General features: G+C 40.4%; 1 protein-coding gene across 4 annotated transcripts in view; it reads right to left on the minus strand.

Moving 5' to 3' along the window:
* LOC127580729 (suppressor of tumorigenicity 7 protein homolog) overlaps positions 1-25,862 on the minus strand; it is a 129,959-nt gene that overhangs the window by 63,635 nt on the left and 40,462 nt on the right. For all 4 annotated transcript variants that reach the window (XM_052034527.1, XM_052034528.1, XM_052034526.1 and 1 more), the window contains exons 2-3: positions 12,138-12,220; positions 3,350-3,512 (exon numbers count right to left, since the gene is read on the minus strand). In XM_052034527.1, coding sequence (XP_051890487.1) covers positions 3,350-3,512; positions 12,138-12,220 — 246 coding nt within the window. The remainder of the gene's footprint in view (positions 1-3,349; positions 3,513-12,137; positions 12,221-25,862) is intronic.

The raw sequence follows: 25,862 nt of genomic DNA on the forward strand, positions 1-25,862 counted from the left end.
TTTGTTTGTGGGACATCACAGGGTGCAAACTAGCTGCTTCATTTCCCCATATTTAAAGAATTGACTACTTTTCATAAACACTTTATTGGCTATAAAGCACTATGGAACTACCTGACAGTGAAAGCTGCTATAGAAATGCAGGTTCCTCTTGCACTTCCCGGAGCTCCACTTCCCAGCTGTTTCTCCTCCTATGCCATCTGCACCTCAGTTTTGGTAAACCAAAGTGCTCTCCTGAAACATCAGCGGGTGAGATAATGATCTTATTAAACGAATAACTGCTGAACCCCAACATACCTCACAATACCCAGCTCCTTTATAGCACATAGAAGGTGCAGCAACTCCCTCCTTTCTATGTTAAAATTTACATGTAATGTAGCGACAGCATGTGTGGAGTAAATGGACAAAGTTGCAGTTGGAAGTGTGCTGTTTCAGGGTCTGTTAATTGACACTCTCATGCAGCACATGGAAACTTTTTAGCATGCTAAAGAGAACCATAGAACAATACAGCAAAATACAGGCCCTTCCGCCCTCCATGTTGTGCTGACCTTCAAACCACACCTAAGACTATCTAACCCCTTCCTCCCACATATCCCTCTACCTTAAATTCCTCCATATGCTTATCTAACAATCTCTTGAACTTGACCAACGTATCAGCCTCCACCACCACCCCAGGCAGCACATTCCATGCGCCAACCACTCTCTGGGTGAAAAACCTCCCTCTGACATCTCCCTTGAACTTCCCACCCATTACCTTAAAGCTATGCCCTCTTGTATTGAGCATTGGTGCCCTGGGAAAGGAGCGCTGGCTGCCCACTCTATCTATTCCTCTTAATATTTTGTATACCTCTATCATGTTTCCCCTCATCCTCCTTCTCGCCAATGAGTAAAGCCCTAGCTCCTTTAGTCTCTCCTCATAATCCATACTCTCTAATCCAGGCAGCATCCTGGTAAGTCTCCTCTGCACCCTTTCCAACCCCTCCACATCCTTCCTGTAATGAGGCGACCAGAACTGGACTAAGTGTGGTCTAACCAGAGTTTTGTAAAGCTGCATCATTAAACGCGATCCCATGACTTATGAAAGCTAACGTCCCATAAGCTTTCTTAACTACCCTATCTACCCATGAGGCAACTTTCAGTGATCTGTGGATATGAACCCCCAGATCCCTCTGCTCCTCCACACTGCCCAGAATCCTGCCATTTATCTTGTACTCCGCCTTGGAGTTTGTCCTTCCAAAGTGTACCACCTCACACTTCTCCGGATTGAATTCCATCTGCCACTTGTCAGCCCAGCTCTGCATCCTATCAATATCCCTTGTAAGCTTCGACAGCCCTTCACACTATCCACAACACCACCAATCTTTGTGTCATCTGCAAACCTGCTAACCCAACCTTCCACCCCCTCATCTAAGTCATTAATAAATATCACAAAAAGTAGAGGTCCCAGAACCAATCTCTGTGGGATACCACTAGTCACAGCCCTCCAATCTGAATGCGCTCCCTCCACCACAACCCTCTGCTTTCTAGAGGCAAGCCAATTCTGAATCCACATGGCCAAGCTTCCCTGGATCCCTTGGCCTCTGACCTTCTGAAGAAGACTACCATGTGGAGCCTTGTCAAACGTCTTACTAAAATCCATGTAGACCACATCCACTGCACTACCCCCATCAATCTTCCTGGTCAGCTCCTCAAAGAACCCTATCAGGCTTGTGAGGCAAGATCTTCCCTTCACAAAGACATGCCGGCTGTCCCTAATCAGTCCATGATTCTCTAAATGCTCATCGATCCTATCTCTTAGAATCCTTTCTAACAGCTTACCCACCACAGACGTAAGGCTCACTAGACTGCTGCACTAGATGAAAATGGGCAAACACTAATCTCCTGATCACATCTTCCCCTCTGGTTTCGAAGGGGAGAGGTGAGGGAAAAGAAATAAAAGTGATAATGACCTACAGCTAGGAATGGAGCAGAGACATAATCCTCTCTACTCTCTCAAGCAGGGTTAACAGGGAGAGGAACGAATACAGAAGTTCATAACCAAAGACATGCAGACAAAGTGAAGTGGTTGTTGTTGGTGTTCAAGTGGACCCAAGTTTCCTTGCACACAAATTATTGAAAGTTAACATGCAGGTATAGCAAGCAATTGGGAAGGCAAACATTGGCCTTTATTGCAAGAGGATTTTTGTACAAATGTAGACATGTTCTCCTCCAGTTATGCAAGGCCAAGGTGAGACCACAACTGGAATATTGTGTGCAGGTCTGGTCGAGCTACTCAATGCTTTCAATGTAGTGCAGCAGAAGTTCACCAGACTGATGCCTCGGATAGCTGGTTTATCATATGAGGAGAGATGAAACAGAGTGGACCCACACTCTCTTGAGCATTGAAGAATGCATACTTTTATTTTAATTGGGTTTGACAGATAAATGCCAAGATGATGTTTCCTCCTGGCTCGGCTGTCTCAAACAAGGGCTCAGTTTCTCAAAACAAGGGGCCCAGCCTTTAAGCACACGAATGAGCACAAATTTCTCCACCTAGGTAATACTGAATCTGCAAATACTATTGAAGAGGACTGTAGCTCTCAGTCACTCAGTATATTCCACACACAGATAAACAGATTCTATACACATAAGGAAATCAAAAGATATGGGGCTAGTCCACAAAGGTGGTGCTGAGGTAAAAGATCAGCTATGATCTACTGATTGGCAGAGAGGCCAATAGGAGCCCAATACCCTAATCCTACTTCTTTTTCTTATGTGTCCAAGTTCAATAAATCTAATTTAAATATGTAAAAGTATGTAAATATGCTAAAATTAATTTCTGATAGGTTGATGCAAAAGACAGAAAGTTAATGCGACATAGGGAATTATTTTAGGCATAGGATGCCCTCTCTACTGTTAACATTGAACAAAAATTATGTGCACTAGCATCCAACAGTGCATAACATGACCTCATAATTATTGCCACAAAACTGGTTCAGAAACTTACCATAATATTTAATTTTTATGACAACTTTCAGCATACTAATATAAATCTGTCACAGGTTGTAATATATGGAGGCAATTCTATGATGGCACTGCCAATATTCATGGATAATTTCACAATGAAATCCCCAAAAAACAGGATGATTCTACAATGGCATTCTCAATATACAGGAATGGTTCTATAACAACATTCCTGCAAAAGTGGGATGATTCCATGATGGCATTCCCAATACAGGATGTTTCTCTTGAGATTCCACCATGAAGATGCTATTCTATGGGTATTTCCTGTATCAAGTTCTGACTCTTTGCAATTCATAAAATTGTTCTTCATTGCACAAAGATAATCAAGGTTATCAATAGAAGTGATTACCTGAAACATTTTGCCTGTTCGACTCAGCTTCTCCATTGCTGGCAGTAAAATTAATTGTAGGCGTGTTATTATCCACCGCGCCAAGAAGTGGCCGCAAGTGGCTCACAGAGACCTGCTCGATGAAGGATGTGCCGTACTTCCGAAAATACCACCATTCAAAAATCTGAAACAGTAAAGCAGACATATAGGGGCAGAGCCATTATTAGATTGCCGATCCTTTCATCCATCTTTAGCCAAGTGAAATTACTTGATAAATGTCTGGTGTCAGCTGTGGCTCAGCTGTTTGCTCTGTCATCTTGGGGTTAGAAAATCATGGGTGCAGGCACACAATACAGCAATACCCTCCAGTGTAATCTTAACAAGTGCAGCATTGTTGGAGGTGCCATATTTCAGCTGATATGTTAAACCTATTTGTGAGCATAAAAGATCCCATGCTGCCATTCCAAAGATTGGCATGTGATTCTTCGCTGGTGTATTGGCTCATGTTCATCTCCCTTTCACTTCCACTCTGATGTGCATTTCCCTCCATTAGGACAGTGACTGAACTTCAAATGTCCTCCATTTGCTGGAAGGTACTTGGGATCATCCCGAGGCTGTGAAATATTTTATGTAAATACAAGTAAAGTATTTTTGGTGTTTTTTTATACATCACAAATTCAGTTTGGGTTAATCTTATCAGTTTTCTTTTCAATCAGGAAAAGTAGACCAATGGCATGCATTTAACCTCCTCTCAGTGATTCCCAGGCTCATGTAACTCAAGAATGAGTCTTTGCAGTGAAATAGAATAAAAGATATTTTAATTCAGCATGCAGCGTCAGACAACTGATCTTATCTTGCCAGCTCCGTATGCAACATGCCTGAGCTTTACTGAAAGTCCATGACATAGGGACAGGGAATAAGCTCTGATAAACTGAGTATAAATCGATCTGCTCTTTTTTTAAATCCCCCTGTGCCAGTTATCATATTATCCTTGCAATGACTACTGAAAATCACCTAAAACATGTCAGTTTCATATCCCATAGGAGACTGGCTGGCTGATGCCTTACCACAAACAAGGCTTGGATCAGGAACTGATGCCTGGGAATCACTTTGCTTTAAGGCACCAAAAGTGGTACAGGAAGGATGAAATATCACAGAACATTATAAAGTGTGAACTTTTAAAAGAGATTTAAAGGGAAGGTAGAATTCTTGAAATTGTTCAAAACATCTCAGCTTCACTATCCTGCATTTATATGACGTATTTAACATACAAAAAGAGTTTAAAAAGTGCATATCATCTACATCTTTCTATATCGTCCCCATTTTTCTCAGTAGCCAAAAGGATCTGTATAATTAGTACATCTGGGCATCAACTGCCCTCTGGGTTTAAGAGCTGCTTTACTTTGAGTATAGAAATTTCACCTCATCTTGATCCTAAATACCTTCTAAGCACTTTCCCTGTCACACTCTTTAAGAATTTAATCTCTTTCATTGAGCTTATCCCTCTCATCCTCATTCTTCTAAACTGGGAAGTACAGAGGGTTTATTACATTTGTAATTGCCATTAAGAAATAACTCAAATGAACATTCAATACATTCTTCCTAGGAGAAGTACTGTATATTCTTTCTTAGGAATTGAAACCAAAGCTGTAGCCCGGTGTAGTTTCACTAAGACTCTACTTTAAATGCAATACTACTTCACTATTCACATATGCCATTCTTTTTGAAAATAAATCTATGGAAGAGGATAAAATGCAAGATTGTACAGCAATGGCAGGGTAAACCCCAAAACAAAATTGCAGCTGACTTACAGACAAGACAGAGAAAACCGCAGAAACCAACGCTGATCTTTTATTCATTGCGATAATTTGTAAATGTCAACAGGCAATTCATTTCTGGGTGGGGGCTAGAGAGTAATTGCTTAAAGTATTTAAACACTTCTCTAAGATTTGTTTTTTGTGAAATTAATGATAGTCTCTTGACAGAAACCCAATATTGCAGAATATGCAAAAACTGCACTTTAGGTAAGGCCTTAATAATGTTCCATTTGCTTTCTTACTGTCTGATGAATCTGCATATTAACTTTCTATGACTCATGTACATAGACACTCAAGTCTCCCTGTCAATCTCTTTGTACTTTACCATCTAAAAAGACATCCTTTGCTATTTCTCTCACCAAAAAAGCTAACTTCATTTTTCCACATTATATTCCATTTGCCATGTATTTTAAAACTTATTTTAACTGCCTTTATCCTTTTACAGCTTCTTTGTATCCTTTTCGTGGCTTACTTACCCACATAGTTCCGTATCAGCAAACCTACATATAATCCTTGTAGCCCCTTCCACGAAGTCATCATACAAGTTGTAAGTAGCCAAGCGTCAAGCATTGATCCTTGCAGTACTCTTCAGTTAGTGTCCAATACAAAAATACCCAATTTATTCCTTTCCCTTCTTTCCGTTAAACAACTTTTATTCCACCCTAATATTTAAACTGCTCTAATCCCATGATCCTTAAATAACCCAGCATCTTCTCTTTGCAAATCCAAATATACTGCATTCATTAGCTTCCCACCAACACCACCACCCCAAAAACCCAGGACCACATTCAAAAAAATCAACAAAGGAATGCATACATTTACACAGCACCTTTCCCGCATCCCCATCCCCCTCCTCCCCCCCTCCCCAACCAGGGAAAGGGAACCAAAATCAAGAGGGCATAGGTTTAGCATGAGAGGGGAAAGATTTAAAAGGAAATGAGGGGCAACTTCTTCACACAAAGGATGCTGCATATATTGAACGAGCTGCCAGAGGAAATAGTAGAGGTGGGTACAATAACAACATTTAAAAGAGACTTGGACAGATACATGGATAGGAAAGGTTTAGAAGGATAGGAGCCAAACGAGGACAAATGGGACTAGCTTAGATGGGCATCTTGTTGAGCATGGACGAGTTGGGCTGAAAGGTCTGTTTCTGTGCAGTACTACTCTATGGTTCTATGACACTGGGTGAGCAGCTCTCCCCACGCCCCACACCCCGGGCAGGCAGCCCTACCCCCGCCCCACACCCCGGGCAGGCAGCCTGCTTCCAGCTCTACATACTGGACATTCTCTACCAGCTGCCCTTTCACCAGCTCACAAACAGGCAGGCTGATTCAGCAGGAGCTCCTGATTCCTAATGGGATGGATCTCTGATAACTCCCACTCCATAAAGACTGGTTCACCGGGAGCTCAGCACAATGTGGTCTCTGCTGATGAATGGATTACACTTTGTGCCATTCTGGTGTTAGGTACAACTGATTCCAAAAGATCCTAATTTCATGCTGTAACAATTCGTCACTCCACTACAGAGAGACCCACACCTTGGATGTGCAGTTTCCATGCATAATGTTCCAGTGCTCGTTTCAGTATGTCCTGAAGAACCTAACATAAAACAATTCAGTCAACAACCTAGATTCTCGCTATGCACTCTAACTTTTTGAGGCTTTTCCAGTGAAATCATCTATCATCATGATTTAAATAAAGAAGTATTTTCAAAAAAAAATTGTGAAAAAGTATATTAGTTACAAGGTAATGTTTTTGTGCTGGAAGCAATGAGTCAATGCTTGCTTTGAGATGACTTTAGGCACCGTTTGAAAATGTGTTTGTAATGAAAGTGCACAAGCTGTAGCAAGCTCCTTTTGTGGTGAAGCATACAGACCATGTGACCAAGGCCTTGTATTCTCTGCTTCACAACCCACAGACAACAGGCGCCTCTCACTGGCTGCTTTGATGTGTGCAAAAGCGGGTCATTCTGAGAAGAATATGAATCACATTTTAAAACTTTTCTGACATTGGCAATAAAAAGGAACACAACATTTGCCCAAATTGAACATCTTATTTACAGAGAACTGCTCACTTGCAAATCAGCCCTAACACAAATGGATTCAAATTGCTGCAATGGTTCTTAAAGCCAGGTACAATTCACAGATAGCACGATCTAAAAGTTCAGGAGATTTTCAATTGACCAGCTCATTGTTGCTACCTAGAAACAATAATAGTGATCAACAAATAGAAGCTTACATAATACCAACCTGTAAAAAGTACGTAGAGACCATCAGAACAGTGCAGGCCAGAACACAATAATAACTTGCTTCTGGGTAGCAACTTTAACATAGTAAAGTACTTTACTCCGGGGACGTAGATGCTCAGTCATTGATCATATTCAAGATTGTGATCAATAGCTGGATAGCAACAGAATCAAGGGATGAGAGTGGAAAGGTGAAATATGATCCTGTTGAATGGTGGACCAGATTAAGGAGCTACTCTTGCTCCTAATTCTTGGGTTAGGAGCATCACAAGACAAAACTGGACACTGATCCACATAAACAGTTATTAGTACCGGTGACTAACAGAGGTTAATGACCAACTTTGGAGAGTATCTTAGAACTTGGTGTCTAAGTGGTGAAGGCACAAGAACTAATGGTACAGAGATGAAGACTGGGGATATTGAAGGAGGAACCACCAGAGGACTATCTGCTGCAGACTGTTTGTTGCAAATTATTTGTTGCATAAAGTACTTTAATATGTGCTGAAGATATAAAAGATATGAATTATTGAGGGTGGTAGAATAGGTGCAGGTTACAAAGATAGAGGAGGGTGCAGCCAATGGGGGACAAGGATAAGAATATCAAGAGGCACTGCTGGACTGGCAGCTACAATAGGTCACCAAACACAGGGTGAATAGGAAGTGGTGCAAGTTGGAAGATGGGCAGCAGAGCTGAAGGAAGAACATTTGTAGCTGGAAAATTTGACAAGGCCCACCAAGGCCGAGTTAGGATAGATTCACAAAAGGGGATTTTCCGGAGTTCCTAATTCATGGTACATCACTGGTTACATTATGTAAATAGTCTGAAACTGGAGTTAACAAGGATGTTTATGTCTGGTGGCTGAATCAGATGACGAAGAACTGCCAGAGCAAATGTATAAAAAAGGTGGATAATTTGGGAAAATGGGCTGATGAACAGCTGGGAAACTAACAGAGGGTTTATAAAGGCCTCTGGTAAAGGAAACAAGGTAGAGAGCTTGTGGAAACCAAACATCAAAGGATCCATTGTTAAATGTACAAGAAAGTATCTTCTGGAGTTCTTCAATGATGGCCCACTGTCTGATGTTCACACACGAAGTTGTGATATGAATTTGTGTGTGTACATTTAGGGGAAAAAAAAGCCACAGAAGTCAGCAATTTAATCAGTGGAGAAGCAAAAGAACCCCACAGCCCCCACCGATATAAAACCTGAGCTCTTCTAAATGATATTAGCAAGGCACCACCCTTCCTCCATGAAGTGCACTTGCCAGTTAACCTACCCGATTCCTAGGCTATACCATGTCATCGATTCTTAGCCAGCTTAGCTTTGGAATAGAATATCTGGCTGACTAGAGTGGTACAAATACCAAACATCTTGCTCCAAGCAATATCCTTGCTCAAAATTATGAATGTGAAATTGGGTAAAAGCAGAATCAAGCTGTGAACTCCTCCACCCACTCTATCCATGGACAACTGTTAACACATGCTGCTAGGTCTACATGTTTAGAATAACTGCATGGTAAAATAGTAAAAAATTCCAAATGTCAATTCTTTGAAGCTAATTCATAAGATCATGGTTATTGCTGGCAAGACTGGCATGTAATGCCCATTACCTAGTTACCATCAAGGTGCAAGGGACTTCTCACATCCTATGCGATGCATGGGATTACACAATGTTGTCAGGTAGGTAGTTCCAGGATTCTGAACCATTGATGATAAAGGAACAGTGATATATTTCCACAATGGGACTGTGTGTGACTTGGGGACCAGAATTGATTAGTTATCTTCTCTCTGTACATCCTATCCTTGCACTCTGAAGCTACAAAAATGGTGCATAGGACAGGGGAGGGTTTGGACAGTCCTGCTGAATATGCCTTGACAAGTTGCTGCAAAGCATCCAACTGATAGTTGATACTGCCCCCAAGGTGCACTGCTTGATTACATATTTAATCTGGTGAATAAAGTGGCAGTCAAGCAAACTGCTTCATAATCTCAAATGCTGTTTAGGTTCCTGAGGATTATTTAAAAAAGCCCCTGCCTAGAGAAGTGAAGATTACTCCTATCACATTTCTGTTGTGCCTTTTAATTAGAGAGATCATTCACCACTAAATTCCATACAGGGGAAGGGCCACGGTGGTAGAAGAGTGGTTTATAGTGTCATGGTGAAGATGGAGATGACCAAAACCGATAATACTTGCTACTCACCAGTCTGAGCATGGGCAATGTCCAAGTCTTGCCACATGCACAAACTGTTCCAGTATCTAGAGATCTGCGAGTAGAGCTGAACAGGGTGCATAGACCAACATTCAACAAGCGCACACATTTAGGCGAAATAAGAAACTGAAAGAAATTATATGAAAAGCAGCCAATGAACTGCATCACTGCATAAACTACAATATTTCAGAGTTCATCCTTCAAAGTATATTCAATAAAATCTTTCTTCAGATAACTAGAAGAGGCTGGAGCTAGAAGTTTACAACCTGTTATCTTCCCTCATGAAACATTAAGTAAACTTTGTTTACTTAAAGCAATTAGACTTTATGACCTTGAGGAGTTAAGGCAAATTAAATCACAATAATGCATTGTCCAATATGTGGTATAATGCTGGTCAGTAATAAATTAGCACATGTAAAAAAATACATAAATATACATCTGTCATATACAGAAGGTTTTAAATGCCAATTCCAAGGTTCTCTATGGATTCTATTCAGGGTGTCTCACCTTCCATTTCCCCTTTTCTACCTCTTACCCATTACACCTAATCAGTATGACATTCACCCTTAGCTCTCAACCTCACGATCAACTTCCAGCCTGTCACCATGTCGCGGGTAAACCACGACTTCCTTTAACTTAAAGACTTCAGCCATCAGTTTTGGCTCCTGTCAGAAAGTCAAAATGCATTATCAATCAAAAAATCAATCCTGTTCCTAACAGATAGTGCAAATCTTGCCTTGTTTTTCAATAGTGAGCTGAGCTTTCCTTCACTAAGAAAATATCACTTATGTAACATCTTTTCATCAGTAAAATGTCCAAGGCACTTCAGAATCACCATTATCAAAATCTGACATTGAGATGCACAAGGAGATATTAGAACAGATGAACAAAAGTTTGATCAAATAGTAGATCTTAAGGAGCACCTTAAAAGAGGAGAGGGGGACAGAATTTCAGAGCTTTGATCTGTAGCAGGTAACAGCTCAACTGAGGTTAATCATATTTGCCCTATGTAAATGGCTGTCTGTAAGAAAATCAGATGATGAGAGAAAAGGTCATTTTAAGTTCCAATCATTCTTATAAAATTGGCACTGGTTACAGTGGAAACATGGTTTCCAGAGACAGATGTGCAGCAATATGTTTGCAGAATTAAAATAGTAACCTACAAATGAGTTTCAGGAGTCCCCACTACTTTGAACTCTCATGAATGTACTGCTCACCTACAGAACATGCTCACGTTATTTTGGAATTAACACCATACGAAATTTCACTGATCAGACTCAGAAACTCTTCCGTAACCTGCAAGAAGAGCAACATTCCAATTCCTCAACTAACATCTCCAAGGCCATTACTTTCATCAATGCTCAATCGCAGCAGGCATTTCCCCCAAGGTGAGGAATGAAGAACCATAGGATAAAGTTTGAGTGCAAGATACTTAGAAGAAAATGGGATAAACTTTGTAACATAGAGAATTAGGGGATTGTGGTGATGATTGATGTGGAGACTACGTTTAGACTGTGTAAGGAACAGAAAAGGAAAATGGCAATGTTGAAAGGAACAGGATGGGTTAACTTGATTAGAACTATTTGGTTGAACAAAGAGTAAATGCTAACAAAGGCTACAAGGGCTGAATAGATTGTTCCCTTCTTGTAAATGCACTGGACATGTGTCTAACACGAAGAACTGTAACAAGGCACAGTATAAGCCATAAAGTCTAACAAATTCCTTGCTCTGCTGTTTGCTTTCACATCCCTTTATTTCCCAGTTTTTCAAATGCCTCTGTTCACTTTTACATAAGTGTATAAACCCTACCTCAAAACAGTTTACATCTGTATAAATGCAGTCCTCCATTAACCAATTAATTTGGTATTTATCAATACTGGATTGCAAAAGACTATCCTTATCTGAAGAATGGGGTAGGAAGTGCAAGAAAAGATTCTCTTTGGTTGCTCTCAGGGACAGAAGTTGGCTCCTCAATCCACCTCTTCCATTAAACTAAATCATAGCTGATTTGGACATGACATCCTTTCTCCAATTTAATTTTAGATTTCTTGATGCTTCTCCCTAACAAAGATAATCAATCTCAAAACTGCTAGTGATCTCAGCATCCCGAATCTTTTGGGGGGAAAAGTTACCAATTTCTGTATCTTTTCTTATGAAAAAGAAGACCATCTTGATTTCACTCAAAAATAGATTAGTTTTAATTTTGCTATCTCTCTTCTTTATCGAGTTCACCTGAATCCTTTTAATTAATTTTATTAGAACACCTCTCAATCTTCTACATTCATAAAAATAAAAATCCAATGTCTTAAACACTGTCATAAACGCAACAAGATGATCTAAAAGCTGTTAACTACTTTCAGCAAAATGGTAAAGACATTCATTAAAAAAAACAAGAATGTTTTACTAGAACCCGCCATCAGAAGTTTTCCTCCCAGAGACGTTCACTAGGGGTCTGTGGAAGGAATCTGGTGCGGAATCACTGTTCAATAGGAGGAAAAAGATTTTTTTTTTAAATAATGGATTTAATACTTACTAATATGAGTCCTGATATGAGAGAGGATGTCCCTGTTAATGCCACATAGAACTTCGGGGTCAATGTGTTGAGAAATGCAGTTACTGAAAGGAAGAAAAATAATTCATGGGTAAACAAGGAAAACAAACTCCAAAAGCAACATAAGCACAAGAAAATAATGGTAAATCATTTTCTAGGCACTGTTGTTTCCCCATTCAGGAAGAGGTGAAAATTCAGTCCAGGCAGGCAGACTAAAACAAAAATCAAACTGCTGGAGGAACTCAGTGGATCAGGCAGCATCTGTGGAGGGAAATGGAAAGTTGACGTTTTGGGTTGAGACCCTTCATCTGGACTGAAAGATAGTGGGGAGATAGCCAATACTTAATATGGACAATATCACTTTCTTATTCAAGCTGTCCAGTTGTTCTTCACAATCAACATTCTGTGAATAATTATCCTTGTCAGCCATGGCTCAATGAGCAGTATATTTGTCAGAAGATACATTCACATTCCCATTCTACAGCCTTGATCACGTAGTCCAGGCTGACTCTTTCAGTGCTAGTGCCACAGGAGTGGAATTTCTCCCTCTCTGGTGAAATATTAAACCAAGCATACATTTATCTGTTCACAGGAACTCCAATGGCTCTACTCCAAAGATCACCAGCAGATTCTAGTATCCTGGCCAACCTTCATCCCTCAAACCCTACTGTGAATAGAAAAACAAAAATGTTGGAAATACTCAGAAGGTCAGGCAGTATCTATGGAGAGAAACACAGAGTTAACATGCCCAGTTAATGATCTCTCATCAGTGTTCTGATCAAAGGTCACCGACCTAAAATATGAAATCTATTTCTCTCTCCTATTGTCACCTGATCTGCTGAGCATTTCCAGCAATTTTCTGGTTTAATGCCAACTTCCAGTATCAATGTTTTCTTTCCCTTTTTCCTTAATGTGGTATTTACTACATTACAAGTTGTTAAACTTCAAATCTAATACATAGGCTGTGAAGTACTTTGCATTGTATGCAGTAAAAGATGATTCACTGCCTATAACTAAATGAAACATCACGGCAAGACTCAATGACAGTAGATTGCCATAAGGTGGCACCAGAGGGCCTTCATAAGCTTCCACTTGCAAGCTATTCAGGCCCTCCCTGGGTTACGCACACGACGCATGGACCCACATAAACGAATGAGCAGACTTGCAAATTTTCCACTTTACAAAAATTTTCTGATGAAATTTTCTGCTGTAATGTTCTATGAATTTTTAAAACAATTTTTGAAATAAGTTAACCTACCCTAACTTACCGGTTTGAGTCTCAGGGATCTGTGCTGGGGCCACTGTTGTTTGTTGTCTATATCAATGATCTAGATGATAATGTGGTAAACGAGATCAGCAGGTTTGCTGATGACACTAAGATTGGAGGCGTAGTGGGCAGCGAGGAAGGCTTTCAAAGCTTGCAGAGGGATCTGGACCAACTGGAAAAATGGGCCAGAAAATGGCAGATGGAATTTAATGCAGACAAGTGTGAGGTGTTGCATTTTGGAAGGACAAATCAAGGTAGGACATACACAGTAAATGGTAGGGCACTGAGGAATACAGAGGAACAAAGGGATCTGGAAGTTCAGATACATAATTCCCTGAAAGTGGCATCACAGGTAGACAGGGTTATAAAGAAGGGTTTTGGCATCTTGGCATTCATAAATCAAAGTATTGAGTATAGGAGCTGGGATGTTATGGTGAGGTTGTATAAGACATTGGCGAGGCCAAATTTGGAGTATTGTGTGCAGTTCTGGTCACCTAACTATAGGAAGGATATCAGTAAGATTGAAAGAGTGCAGAGATTTACTGGAATGTTGCTGGGTCTTCAGGAGTTGAGTTACAGGGAAAGATTGAACAGGTTAGGACTTTATAACTTGGAGCACAGAAGAATGAGGGGAGATTTGATAGCGGTTTACAAAATTATGAGGGGTATAGACAGAGTTAATGCGAGTAGGCTCTTTCCACCTAGGTTAGGAGAGATAAGTACGAGAGGACATGGCTTTAGAGTGAAAGGGGAAAGGTTTAGGGGGAACATTAGAGGTAACTTCTTCACTCAAAGAGTGGTGGGAGTGTGGAACGGGCTGCCATCTGATGAAGTAAATGTGGGCTCACTCTTAAGTTTTAAGAATAAATTGGATAGATACATGGACGGGAGAGGTCTGGAGGGGTATGGACTGGGTGCAGGTAAATGGGACTAGCGGAATAAAGTTTCGGCACAGACTAGAAGGGCCGAATGGCCTGTTTTCTGTGCTGTAGTGTTCTATGGTTCTATGGAGTCGCTGTGCTGGAGGTCCATATTGGGATGGATTTGCCAGCTGCTGCAGAGATCTTCTCTCCCCGAGCTGCAACAATCAGGGACTGGGTCGAGCCGAGCAGAGCTGGGGGCGCTGAGGAGACCCGCTCGCTCACTTACCGAGCCAGTGAAGCCGGCTGGCAGCCGCTTTCCCTTCACTGCATTTGTGATCCTCTCCCACACCATTTCTGCTCATTTCTGACTTAAGAAAAATTCAGGTTACGTACATTTCTCAGGAATGGAACTCTTTTGTAACCCAGGGACTGCCTGTACTGTACATAATAATTGCAGTGATCTGGAATTTTATAATTGAAATGTGAAAACAGTATATTAAATAAAGAAAGATATTTGAAAAGATTGATTGCAGATTCTGTCCATTAACTGCTTCAAGTGGGAACTTGAAATCATAATATTGAGCCAAACATAATCAACCTCTTCCCTTTGGACAAAATATGGAAAGATTTACATTTCAAAGCATCTTTCATAGCTTTAGCACATATTAAAGTTCTTTATGTAACAAACAATCTGCTGGAGGAACTCAGTGGGTCAAGCAGCACCCTGATGCAGGGTTTTGACCTGAAACGTTGACAATTCCTTTCCTCCTACAGATGCTGCTTGACTCACTGAGTTTCTCCAGCAACACACGAGATGCTGGAGGAACTCAGCAGATCAAGCAGCATCTATGGAGGAAAATGGACAGTCAACATTGAGTAGAGACCCTTCATCTGTTCCTCCAGCAGATTGTTTGTTGCTCCAGATTCTAGCATCTGCAGTCTCTTGTGTTTCTTTAAAGTACACTGGTGTAGTTGGCAGTGTAGTAGATAGGTTGTCGTAGGTTGCAACGAGATATAGACAGGATGCAGAGCTGGGCAGAGAAGTGGCAGATGAAGTTCAATCTGGACAAGTGTGAAGTGATGCACATTGGAAAAATCAAACTTGAAGGCAGAGTACATGGTTAATGGCAGGTTTCCTAGCAGTGTGAAGGAACACAGAGATCTTGGGGTCCAATTACATAGATCCCTCAAAGTTGCCACGCAAGTTGATAGGGTTGTTAAGAAGGCGTATGGTGTGCTGGCCTTCATTAGCCGGGGGATTGAGTTCAAGAGCCAAGAGGTAATGTTGCAGCTCTAAAAGACTCTGGTTAGACCACACTTGGAATATTGTGTTCAGTTCTGTTGCCACATTATAGGAAGGATGTGGAAGCTTTGGAGAGTGTGCAGGGGAGATTGACCAGGATGCTGCTTAGATTGGAGAACATGTCTTATGAGGAGAGGATGAGCGAGTTAGGGCTTTTCTCTTTGGAGCAATGGAGAATGATGGGCGACTTGATAGAGGTATACAGTATAAGATTATGACAGGCATAGACAGAATGGACAGCCAGCATCTTTTCCCCAGGGTGGAAGTGGCCAATACTAGAGGTCACCCATTTAAGGTGTGTGGAGGAAATTTCACAGAGGAGATATCAAAGAAAGGTTTTCTTTTTTGTTTAAACACACAGAGTGTGGCAGCTGCCTGGAATGCAATGCCAGGGGTGGTGGTAGGGGCCGATACAATAGGGTCATTTAAGAGACTCTTAGATGAGCACATGGATGAAAGAAAAAAAAGAGGGTTATGGGAGGTGAAGTAGAGAGGGGGATAGATTGATTGTGGATAAGGTTTATGTAGGTCAGCACATTATCATGGGCCAAAGGGCCCGTACTGTGCTGTACCGTTCTATGTACTTTACAGCCAAGTTCGCATATTTGAAGATGGCAGGACAACACTAAAATAGCAGCAACACTGGATGTTGGAAAGCAACTACCAATTTTAGCAAGCTTTTACTAAGCAGCAATCCAGTAATGTGTATTCTGTTTTTAATGAAATTGAAAGATAAATACTGGCCAGGGAACTGTGGAGAATTCCCCAGCTCTCCTGTGAATTACACCAAAGAATGTTGCATCTGACAGAGCAGATAAGAGTTTGATTAATCATGACATCCAAAAGGTGGTAACTACAACAGCAGTAGCACTCTCATAGTCTCACTATAGGAATGGCTGTCTCTGCTTTAGTCCTTGGAGTGGATCACAAATCCTTGACTTTCTCACTCTGAGGTAAGAACGCAATCAAAGGAACCACTGGTGGCTGGCATGATCCAAGTTTACATTTATAAAAACTTTCATGAGAAAAATACCAATGGGTCTAATGACCCAATGGGGTCAGACTGCAATCCATGAAGCAGAATGCCATGAAAACCACATCAGAGGGTGCTGTGATTTTTCTTATTCTTTGGCTTCTGGGATTTGAGATAAAAGAAGTCCCCGGGTTATGAACACCCGACTTACGAACGCCCGTACTTACGAACCCACCTCCGTAAAGCCTATTATTTAAAAAAAGAGTTACACACAATGGCTCGTACTAACGAATGGGCAGTTCGTTAGTATGGGACAAATGGGACAAACTGTAAATACTTACATGTATGGTTTAATACAATGGTTGTCCATATTCGCATCTGATTGTGAAGAATTTTAATGTTCATTCGTAAAACATTGTAGAAGAATCGATTCGCTTGCACAATGATTTGAATTAGATGCTTTCTGAACATCCAACTGTGTCTTAGAACAGAAGCAGTGAACACTGGATCCAGACATTATGTAATCGTTTTGTTTTTTGAAGAATGTTGTCAAACCACCGGCGTACTGTTTGATATTTTGTCAGCATCGGACTCACCGAATAAAAGATTTCTGCCCGAGTACAGAAGGAAGCACCAGGCCAGGCGGTGAGGAGAGAGGGTGCGGGCTTCAGTGCGCTCTTTCCACAGTGTGCTCTACTTAGATATCATGGAAGTTGCTGCTCAGCTTTCCCCAGACCAGAGATTTCTTTATGGTGCAAGCTCACTGGCCAGCAATCAATGTTATGTTGTTACTATGAAGATATCTCCCAGCACATTAACATGTGAAGCAGATGCTCCCAGTCCCCAGTAATGGCCCACATTCAATGCTGAATGATCGCACTGCTTGACATGGCCTGTCCGGCACCAGCCCTCACAAGTAGCCTCCCTATGCTGAGCTATAAAGCAATTCATCCTGGGGAGAACACCTGTGGAGGACAAGGATTCATGCCAGGTACTTCCAAGTAAAGAAATGCTAATAACTGCTCTGTGTTCGGTTAACATCACCCGCGACCCACTGAACCTTAACTCACTGCATCCTGCACAGAATAAAAAAAGAAATGTAATGAAAACCGTCAAAATGCGTCCGTTTAACTTGAATAAATAACAATTATAAATACTGTACTGACTTACATACTGTTACGACTTGCATACAAATTCAACTTACGAACAGACTCAAAAATGGAACTCTTTCGTAATCCGGGGACTTCCTGTAGTTTTGTTTTCTTGCAATGCACATGTAGCTAAATGTCAACGATTTTCTTTTTTTCAATATTCAAACTGTTCAATTTAAAATTAACATATTACTCTGAAGGTTTTCAAAATCAAAGTTTTTGCTCCTCACACAATCATTATCTGAGTATAACATGTATCAAGAATCACATGTAGAGCAAATGCATTTTTATGTTGTGCCCGTTTAGAGTAATTTATTCTCTCAAATTGTTCACATCACACCACTTCCAGTAACAGAAACAAATCTGTACCCAACAGTACCATAATCTAGCGATATTTGTGACTCCTCTATACAGTATCCATCATGGACTTTATCACAAGACAAGACAAAGCAACTCCTAGCCAATGAAATGCCGTTAGCCAACTTGTGCACAGCAAGGTCCTGCAAACAGCAAGCAGATAACATTATGTTGGTTGAGTGATAAACATTAACCATGGAGAACTCCTCTATGTTTCTAAAAATAATGCCAAAGCATCTGTTACAGCCATCTGAGAGAACAAATGTGAACCTGGCTAATGCTACCTCCAACAGTTCAGTTCAGCTGTGTAGCTTAAGTGCTTGAGCCCAGAAGAGGACTCAATAAACCATGGATACAAAACCATACAATAAGAGTATAAAATGGCAAAATTCCTACAAATTAAAAAAGTACTCTTTCACCTTAATGGACTTCTTGTCAAACTCTTACACTTAAAATGGAACTTTTTGTGTGTGAACTAATCACTGCTTAATTATATCCTCAGACACTGGTGAACTAATCTCTGCATCTACAACCTCCTCAAACTATTCTCCAGGGAAACTCCAATACACCAAATACATTTGGTCACTGCTTCTGGATCACTAAACTTTGCAACTTAACTACTGTATAAAATCAAATATCATATGAGGGTCTAGGATATTAAAGCAACTACAGATCCCTTGACTGATAATCACTATTTTTCAGAGCATCACTTGAAAATTACACTCTGTCTAAACACAGCATGTGCAGCCCTGAGAAAATAAGTAATTTAGACAAAAGGAAGTTTAAGAATGAGAGGGAATATTCAAATACTGAATAGTGGATCTATGAATATATATACATCAAGATGTTAATAACAGTTATATAATGCAAATGTCTTATTTTCTCCAATCTCTCATCATCCTCTACCAATTCACCAATCACTCCCTTCTGGTCAGTGGCTGGTGGTCAAAGAGTCTGGACTAATTCAAGAAAGCTTGCATCTGACTAATGCAAACCAGACTATCCCCTCCAGATTGTTTAGCAAGTAAAGGTTGATGAAACCAGGGCAAAAAATGTAGCTACTTGCATAGGTAACGATAAGACAGTAGATGCACTAGATGACATCCTTCTAGATTTCTGAGATTCTAAACCAGTTCTCAGATTTGAAAGTGGCAAATGTAATCCCGCAAATACCAAAACAAAAAAAACAAAAGACCAATTAGCCATACATCACATAACCCCTGGTGAGACCTCATCTGAAATACTGTGTACCTATCTGCTCTCCCTATCTGATTGCAATGTGAGTGCAAACGTTCATCAGATTGTTCCCTGGGATGTCAGATTTGCCATTAGAGGGGAGATTAAACAATTTGCTATTGCTCAAGTTTAGAAGAATGAAAGGGGAACTCACTGAAATCTACATTTTCTTTAAACAGGGTTCAACAGGACAGATGGGGAAATCGAAGTTGCCTCTGGGTGCAGTGTCTAGAACTAGGATTCAGAGTCTCAAAATAAGGGGTCAGTAATTTGAAACAGCTGAAAAGAGATTTCTCCACCCCACATGGTAGTGAATCTTTGGAATTTTCTACCCAAGAGGGTTGCGGTAGCTCAGTCGCTCAGCATAGTCTAAACTGAGATTGACAGATTTTTAGACATAAAGGGAATAAAGGGACATGTAGGTAGAGTATGAATGTAGCACTCAGGTAAAAGATAGCCATATTCTTACTGAATAGCAGAACAAAGGACCAAATGGCTTACTCCCACTTCTATTTCTTAAGTTCTTATAGTGTTCTATTTTGTGCCAAATGGAAAAAAGATTGAAGAAAATAAGTGGCAAAAAATGGAAGTAAATGGCTGCTGTTTCTCTCTTTCATTGCTGATGTGCTTTGACTCACACTGGAGTAGCAGACTAGGCAGTCAAATATTTTATGGTCTTGAAAAGGGCATACTCTCACTGGACAATCACTCTACCCCATCGAGAATATGCCAACTGCATCTCACAAACATCTTTTCTTCAGCTGACATTAGAAAATTTGCTGAAATTCCAGCAAAGAACACTAAACACAAGTCCCAAACAAATTACTTCCCACTACTCAGAGGAAAGAACCAAAAGATCTAGATTGCCTAATGCCCACACTCTAAACTTCCTTTGTCTGGCATACCTCAATAAAATGATCATGCTTCCAACATAGCCACGAGAAGAAAATAGATTACGAACACATAGCAAAAAAGTACTGAAATTGACACAAATGTTGCAAAAGGATTAGAATATAATAATGAACAACAGCAGCTCTTATTCATATGGAATCTATAATGCAGAATAAACATCACAAGGCATTTCTTAAGACTTATTATCAGACAAACATTGAGAACAAACCCCATTTAGACAAGTAAACAGCCTAGTCGGTGAGAGATTTTTTTTTAAAAGGAGCATCTTAAAAGGAAGAGAGAAAAGATGAAAATTCCAGAGCTTGGGATCATGACAGCTGAAGGCAATGGTCACTAATAGCGGTGAAAAAGAAACTGCACAGGAATCCAAAGTTGGAATAATGCATTTATCTGTTGAGGGGCTGGAATAAAAACATTACAAGAATAGAGAGAGGCAAGGTCATAAAATGTTTCGAGGATGGGATGTATATTAAGTAACAGTATCAAGCCAAAGTCATGCGAATTAAACCACAGCACATTGCATTAATTTTGCCACAAACTGCAATAGTATCACAATAATTAAGTAAGTCCTTTAAAATCATAGAATCTAACAAAGTGAAGATGCTGAATGTGAAGTAATTTATCTAATTATATCTTCATGCATGGGAGTGCCAATCATTACAAATGAGAGATACTTCTCTCCACAAGTCTAGTGGTGCTGCAAGGAATTTATGGAGGATTCTTTCATATCACTATCTGTGATAGAAAGAGGGATCTTCATCAGATTGGTCTGGGCTGGCTTTGAACTGAGAGGATACAAGGTAAAATGCCAATCTCCTGCACTGGAGGAATAAGGTTCAGTCTATTAAGTGGCACAAGAAATCTCTAGAGGGTTACTCTGTTGTCCCGGTGCAGGCAAAGGCATACCAACCACAATGGACTAATTTATTGGCCAAAAAATCATAACCTCTCTCAGGTGTGAAGGCAGCATCTTTGGTCTGTCAGAGGTGTTGTGCTTCAGAGCAAGGGAGTTCTTCCTGGTGTCCTGGCCAATATTTATTTTGGGGAAGAGTATTGTGGTGGCTTTAGGGAATTCCATAATAAAGAGTGCCACATGGCATGTTGTCAATCTGGTACCATAGTAAAGTGGATTTCTAACCAGCTAACAAGAATTTGGAGATAGGGAAGAAACTAGTCATTGCAGTCTATTATTGTCCTCTACAAAATATGTAATCACCTTAGACAATTCGCTATTTTCCACAATAATCTCACCTACATTTGTCTCCAAGATTTGTCTCCAAGAGTTACTTCTAAAACTCCTTTTCTTACTGCACAAAAAGCTTTTACATTTTTATTTTGAATATTTTTTTCATTAATTTCCTTTCAAGATGTATTGCCATTGTCATCAGTTTTTTGGTTAATCCTTGCTATCAATCCTTTAGTTTCTACTTTTTTGGCATCAAAACAAGCATCCTCATTTAAATCTATGATCTTTACATCCTCAGTTCGGCATGGATGGATCATATTTCCTGCGAAAATTTTTATTCCTCAATGGTACGTTAATTTATTGAAAAGTTTGAAGTTTTTCTTTGAATGATCACATAATATATCCCAGGACAGATAACAAATTAGCATAGATTAACCAGAATGATTTCTGGGATATATGGGTTAAATTACAAGAAAAGATTATAGGAACTAGTGTTGTGTTCCCTGGAATTTAGAAAGTTAAGAAGGATTTGAATTAAGATTTGTTATTAAGAGGGAGACTTAACATAGATAAAGATGAAGTATTTCCTCTGGCTGAGAGTTGAAGAATACATGACATTTCTTTCAAGAGCATATTATTAAACACTTCTAATTGCAAAAGGAGGAAAAAATTTCAAACATCTTTCTGCAAATAAAAACTCAGTCATAGAGTCATACAGCACAGAAATGGGCTGTTTGGCTCCCCAGTCCATGCTGTGCTCTTTGCCCATCTATGTTAATCCCATCTGCCTGTATTATGACAGTATCCTTCTACACCTTGCCTATTTCAGAGACTGTCCAAATGCTTCTTATAAACAGTAATTGTATCTGATTCCACCATCTCCTCTGGCACCAAGTTCCAGACAGAACATAGAACACTACAGCAAAGTACAGGCCCTTTGGCCCACAATGTTGTGCCGACATTTTATCCTACTCTAATATCTATCTAACCCTTCCCTCCCACATAGCTCCCCATTTCTCTATCATTCATGTGTCCATCTAAGAGTCTCTTATATGTCCCTAATGTATCTGCCCCCACAACCTCTGCTGGCAGTGCGTTCCATGCATCCACCACTCTCTGTGTGGTAAAACTTACCCCTGACATCCCCCTTGTACCTTCCTCCAATCACCTTAAAATTATGCCCCCTCATGTTAGCCATTGTCGCCCTGGGAAAAAGTCTCTGACTGTTCACTCGATCTATGCCTCTTATCATCTTGTACACCTCTATCAAGTCACCTCTCATCCCCCTTCTCTCCAAAGAGAAAAGCCCTAGCTCACTCAACCTATACTCATAAGACATCCAATTCAGGCAACATCCTGGTAAATATCAACCACTGCCTTGTTAAAAAAAAACTTACTCCTCATATCCCCTTTAAAACTCCTTCCCCTCACCTAAACTATGTCCACTTGTTTTTGATACCCCTACCATCAGAAAGATTTTGACCACCTAGGTCTCTCATAATTTATCAGATTATGAGAGACCTAGGTGTCTCCTCAATATTCTTCACTCCAGGGGAAACAAACCCAGCCAATCCAATCTTTCCCATTACTAAAGTCCTCCAATCCAGGCAACATCCTGTTGAATCTCTTCTGCACTCTCTCCAGTGCAATCACATCCTTCCTATAAAGTGGCAACCAGAACTGCACACAATACTCCCAAGTGCAATCTAACCAGTGTTTTGTAGAGTTGCAAAATGATGCCCCAACTCATGAAGGCAGGCATGCTATGTGCCTTCTCCACCACCCTATCTACCAATGTGCCACTTTCAGGGAACAATGGACTTGGACCCCAATGTTATTCTGTTCTTGAACATTCCTTTGTGCCCTACCATTTACTGTCTATGTCCAACCCCTATTTGACTTCCCAAAATGCATCAACTTGCACTTGTTGGGAATAAATTCCATCTACAAATACCCTGCCCAACTTTCCATCTGATCTACGTCCTGCTGTATCCTTAGACAACCTTCCTTGCTATCCACAACTCAACCAATTTTCACATTATCTGCTAATCATACATCCTATGTTCACATCCAAGTCGCTAATATATATCACAAACAGCAAAAGTCCCAGCACTGAGCCCTGTGGTACACTATTAGTCATAGACTCCTAATCAGAAAAAAAATAGCTTTCCACCACTACCATCTCTGTCTCCTATCACCAAATGAATTTGCCAGCTTGCCTCAGATCCCACCTTATGGGCCAACTAAATCATGCTAGGTCAATTATTAAACTTAAGTCCAAGAATAATACTTTTTTTGATAACTAAAAGGTATTACGAGAAGAAAAGTCTGGAAGGAGTTAGACTGAACATCTCATCAGTGTTGTGGGCAAAATGGTCTACATCTGAGCATTATGCTCCTTCAACAAAGATGACCACAAAATAGATCATTTGTCATGACCACTCATAAGGCTACACACTAATTAACTGCCATATTGTCAGCACAGTGTCTATGTAATATCTATGTTTGCCGCTTGCCCAAAATAACCCCAGTATATGACCAGGCTGATGATTGGAGCTTGCTGAGCCAAGCTCATAATCACACTTCCTACACTGAAACAATAATAACATATCAAAAGTATTTCACTGACTATGAAGAGCTTTGGGCTGTCCTAAAATTGTAAAAGGCATTCTGCAATCTTATCTTTCAATCTTTCTTGTGATCCATGGTGAAGCCAGCATCACAAAATAGTAAGCATTCCTGATTCCTTCAGCAGTCCAAGAATCTTCAATACTAGTTATAAATTATTCAACTGAAACTTCATAAACCTGGCTTTTCCCTTCACACATACTGATTGACCTGCCATGCATTTCTAGCATTTTGATTATACTGATGACAATCATTGCATAAGTTGACACATGAAGAATGGTCATTGGAGCGAGGTCCTGGGGAAGGGTAGATAATGCCCGTGGAACCACACTCCATCAAGTGTTGTGCCTTTGGGAGAAATGGGGAGAAACTAAATCACAGAACTATAGAATGTTACAGCAAGGAAAATGGCCAATGGTGGAATCCATTTGTTGGAAGAAATATCAGGTTATTCCATTTCCCCTGTTCTTGCCCAGGGTATTCAGATCCCAATAATCGTTGGTGTTATGTTCATAATGTTAAATCTTTTTGCTTCGGTTACTAAATTCAACAAGCTACTGAAATAATTGTTTCTGATTTACATCATTTTGAATACTTCCATCAAGTCTGTTCTTCACCTTCTTTGCTCTCACATAAAAAATCCCAATTTTTTGAGTCTCTGCTCATGGCAAAAAATTCTTATCCACACTATCATCTTCTGCATCTTTTCCAGGCCTTAGTCTTGTCAATGAAGCAAGGCAACCAAACCTGGATGGAATATTCTAATTATGACCTAAACAATGGTTGGTCTAAATCTGTCATTACCCGATTGCTTTTGTCTCCTGTAACCCCACTTGGAAACCTTGGATCCCATTAGCTTTCTCCATCTTCCCATTTCTACACGTTAAATCTGATTTTAAATTTGTAAGTATATAGGCCGTCCCCAGGTTATGAACGCCAAACTTATGGACATCCCTACATAAGAATGAGCTCCTATAACATCATTAAATTCAAAAGACCTATGAACTGCAGAACTAGTGTTCTTTTTGTCAGAAGTGTTGTTTCTTATCAGTCTTTTGATGTCATTCATTACAATACCGGGGAGGTATGGTTACCACATTGAGTGATTTTTGTTTATTTTCTGACTTACGGACAAAATCAACTTAAGGACATTTGTAAAAATGCACTCATTTATTACCTGGGGGTAGCTTGTAAAGGAAAATGCTGTACCCCCCCCCCCCCCCCTTTTGCACTCTTACCTTAACTTCTGCTCCCACCTACAACAATTCAAATTTCATATTAACCCAGTGAACTCCCATCACCAAATCAATCCAGGTTGCATGTCTCTATAAATAATTAAAATAGTGACACAAGAAATTCCCCAGATGCTGCAATCTGGAGCAATACACAAAAAGTGCTGGAGGAAGTCAGCAGGTCAGGCAGCATCCATGGACATTTCAGGCCGAGACCCATCATTAGTACTGGAAAGGAAGAGGGCGGAAGCCAGAAGAAAGTGGGGGGAGAGGAAGGAGCACACACAGGCAGGGGATAGGTGAGTTCAGGTGATAGGTGAATCCAGGTGAGAGGGGAAAGGTGGGGTGGGTGGGGGGGAAGATGTAATAAGCTAAGAGGTGATAGGTAGAAGAGGCAAAGGGCTGAAGGAGGAGGAATTTGGTAGGAGAGGACAGTGGATGATGGAATAAAGGATGGAGGAGGAGAGGAGAGGAGATGGGCAGGTCATCAAGGCGGGGGAAGGGAGCCACAGGAATAAGAGAAGACAAAGGAGTGGGGGGAAGAAAAAGGGGTGGGGTTACCAGAAGTTAGAAAAATTGATGTTGAGGCCATCAGGTTG

Source organism: Pristis pectinata, chromosome 20 (genome assembly GCF_009764475.1).
Source record: "Pristis pectinata isolate sPriPec2 chromosome 20, sPriPec2.1.pri, whole genome shotgun sequence".
Classification (NCBI taxonomy): Eukaryota; Metazoa; Chordata; class Chondrichthyes; order Rhinopristiformes; family Pristidae; genus Pristis; species Pristis pectinata.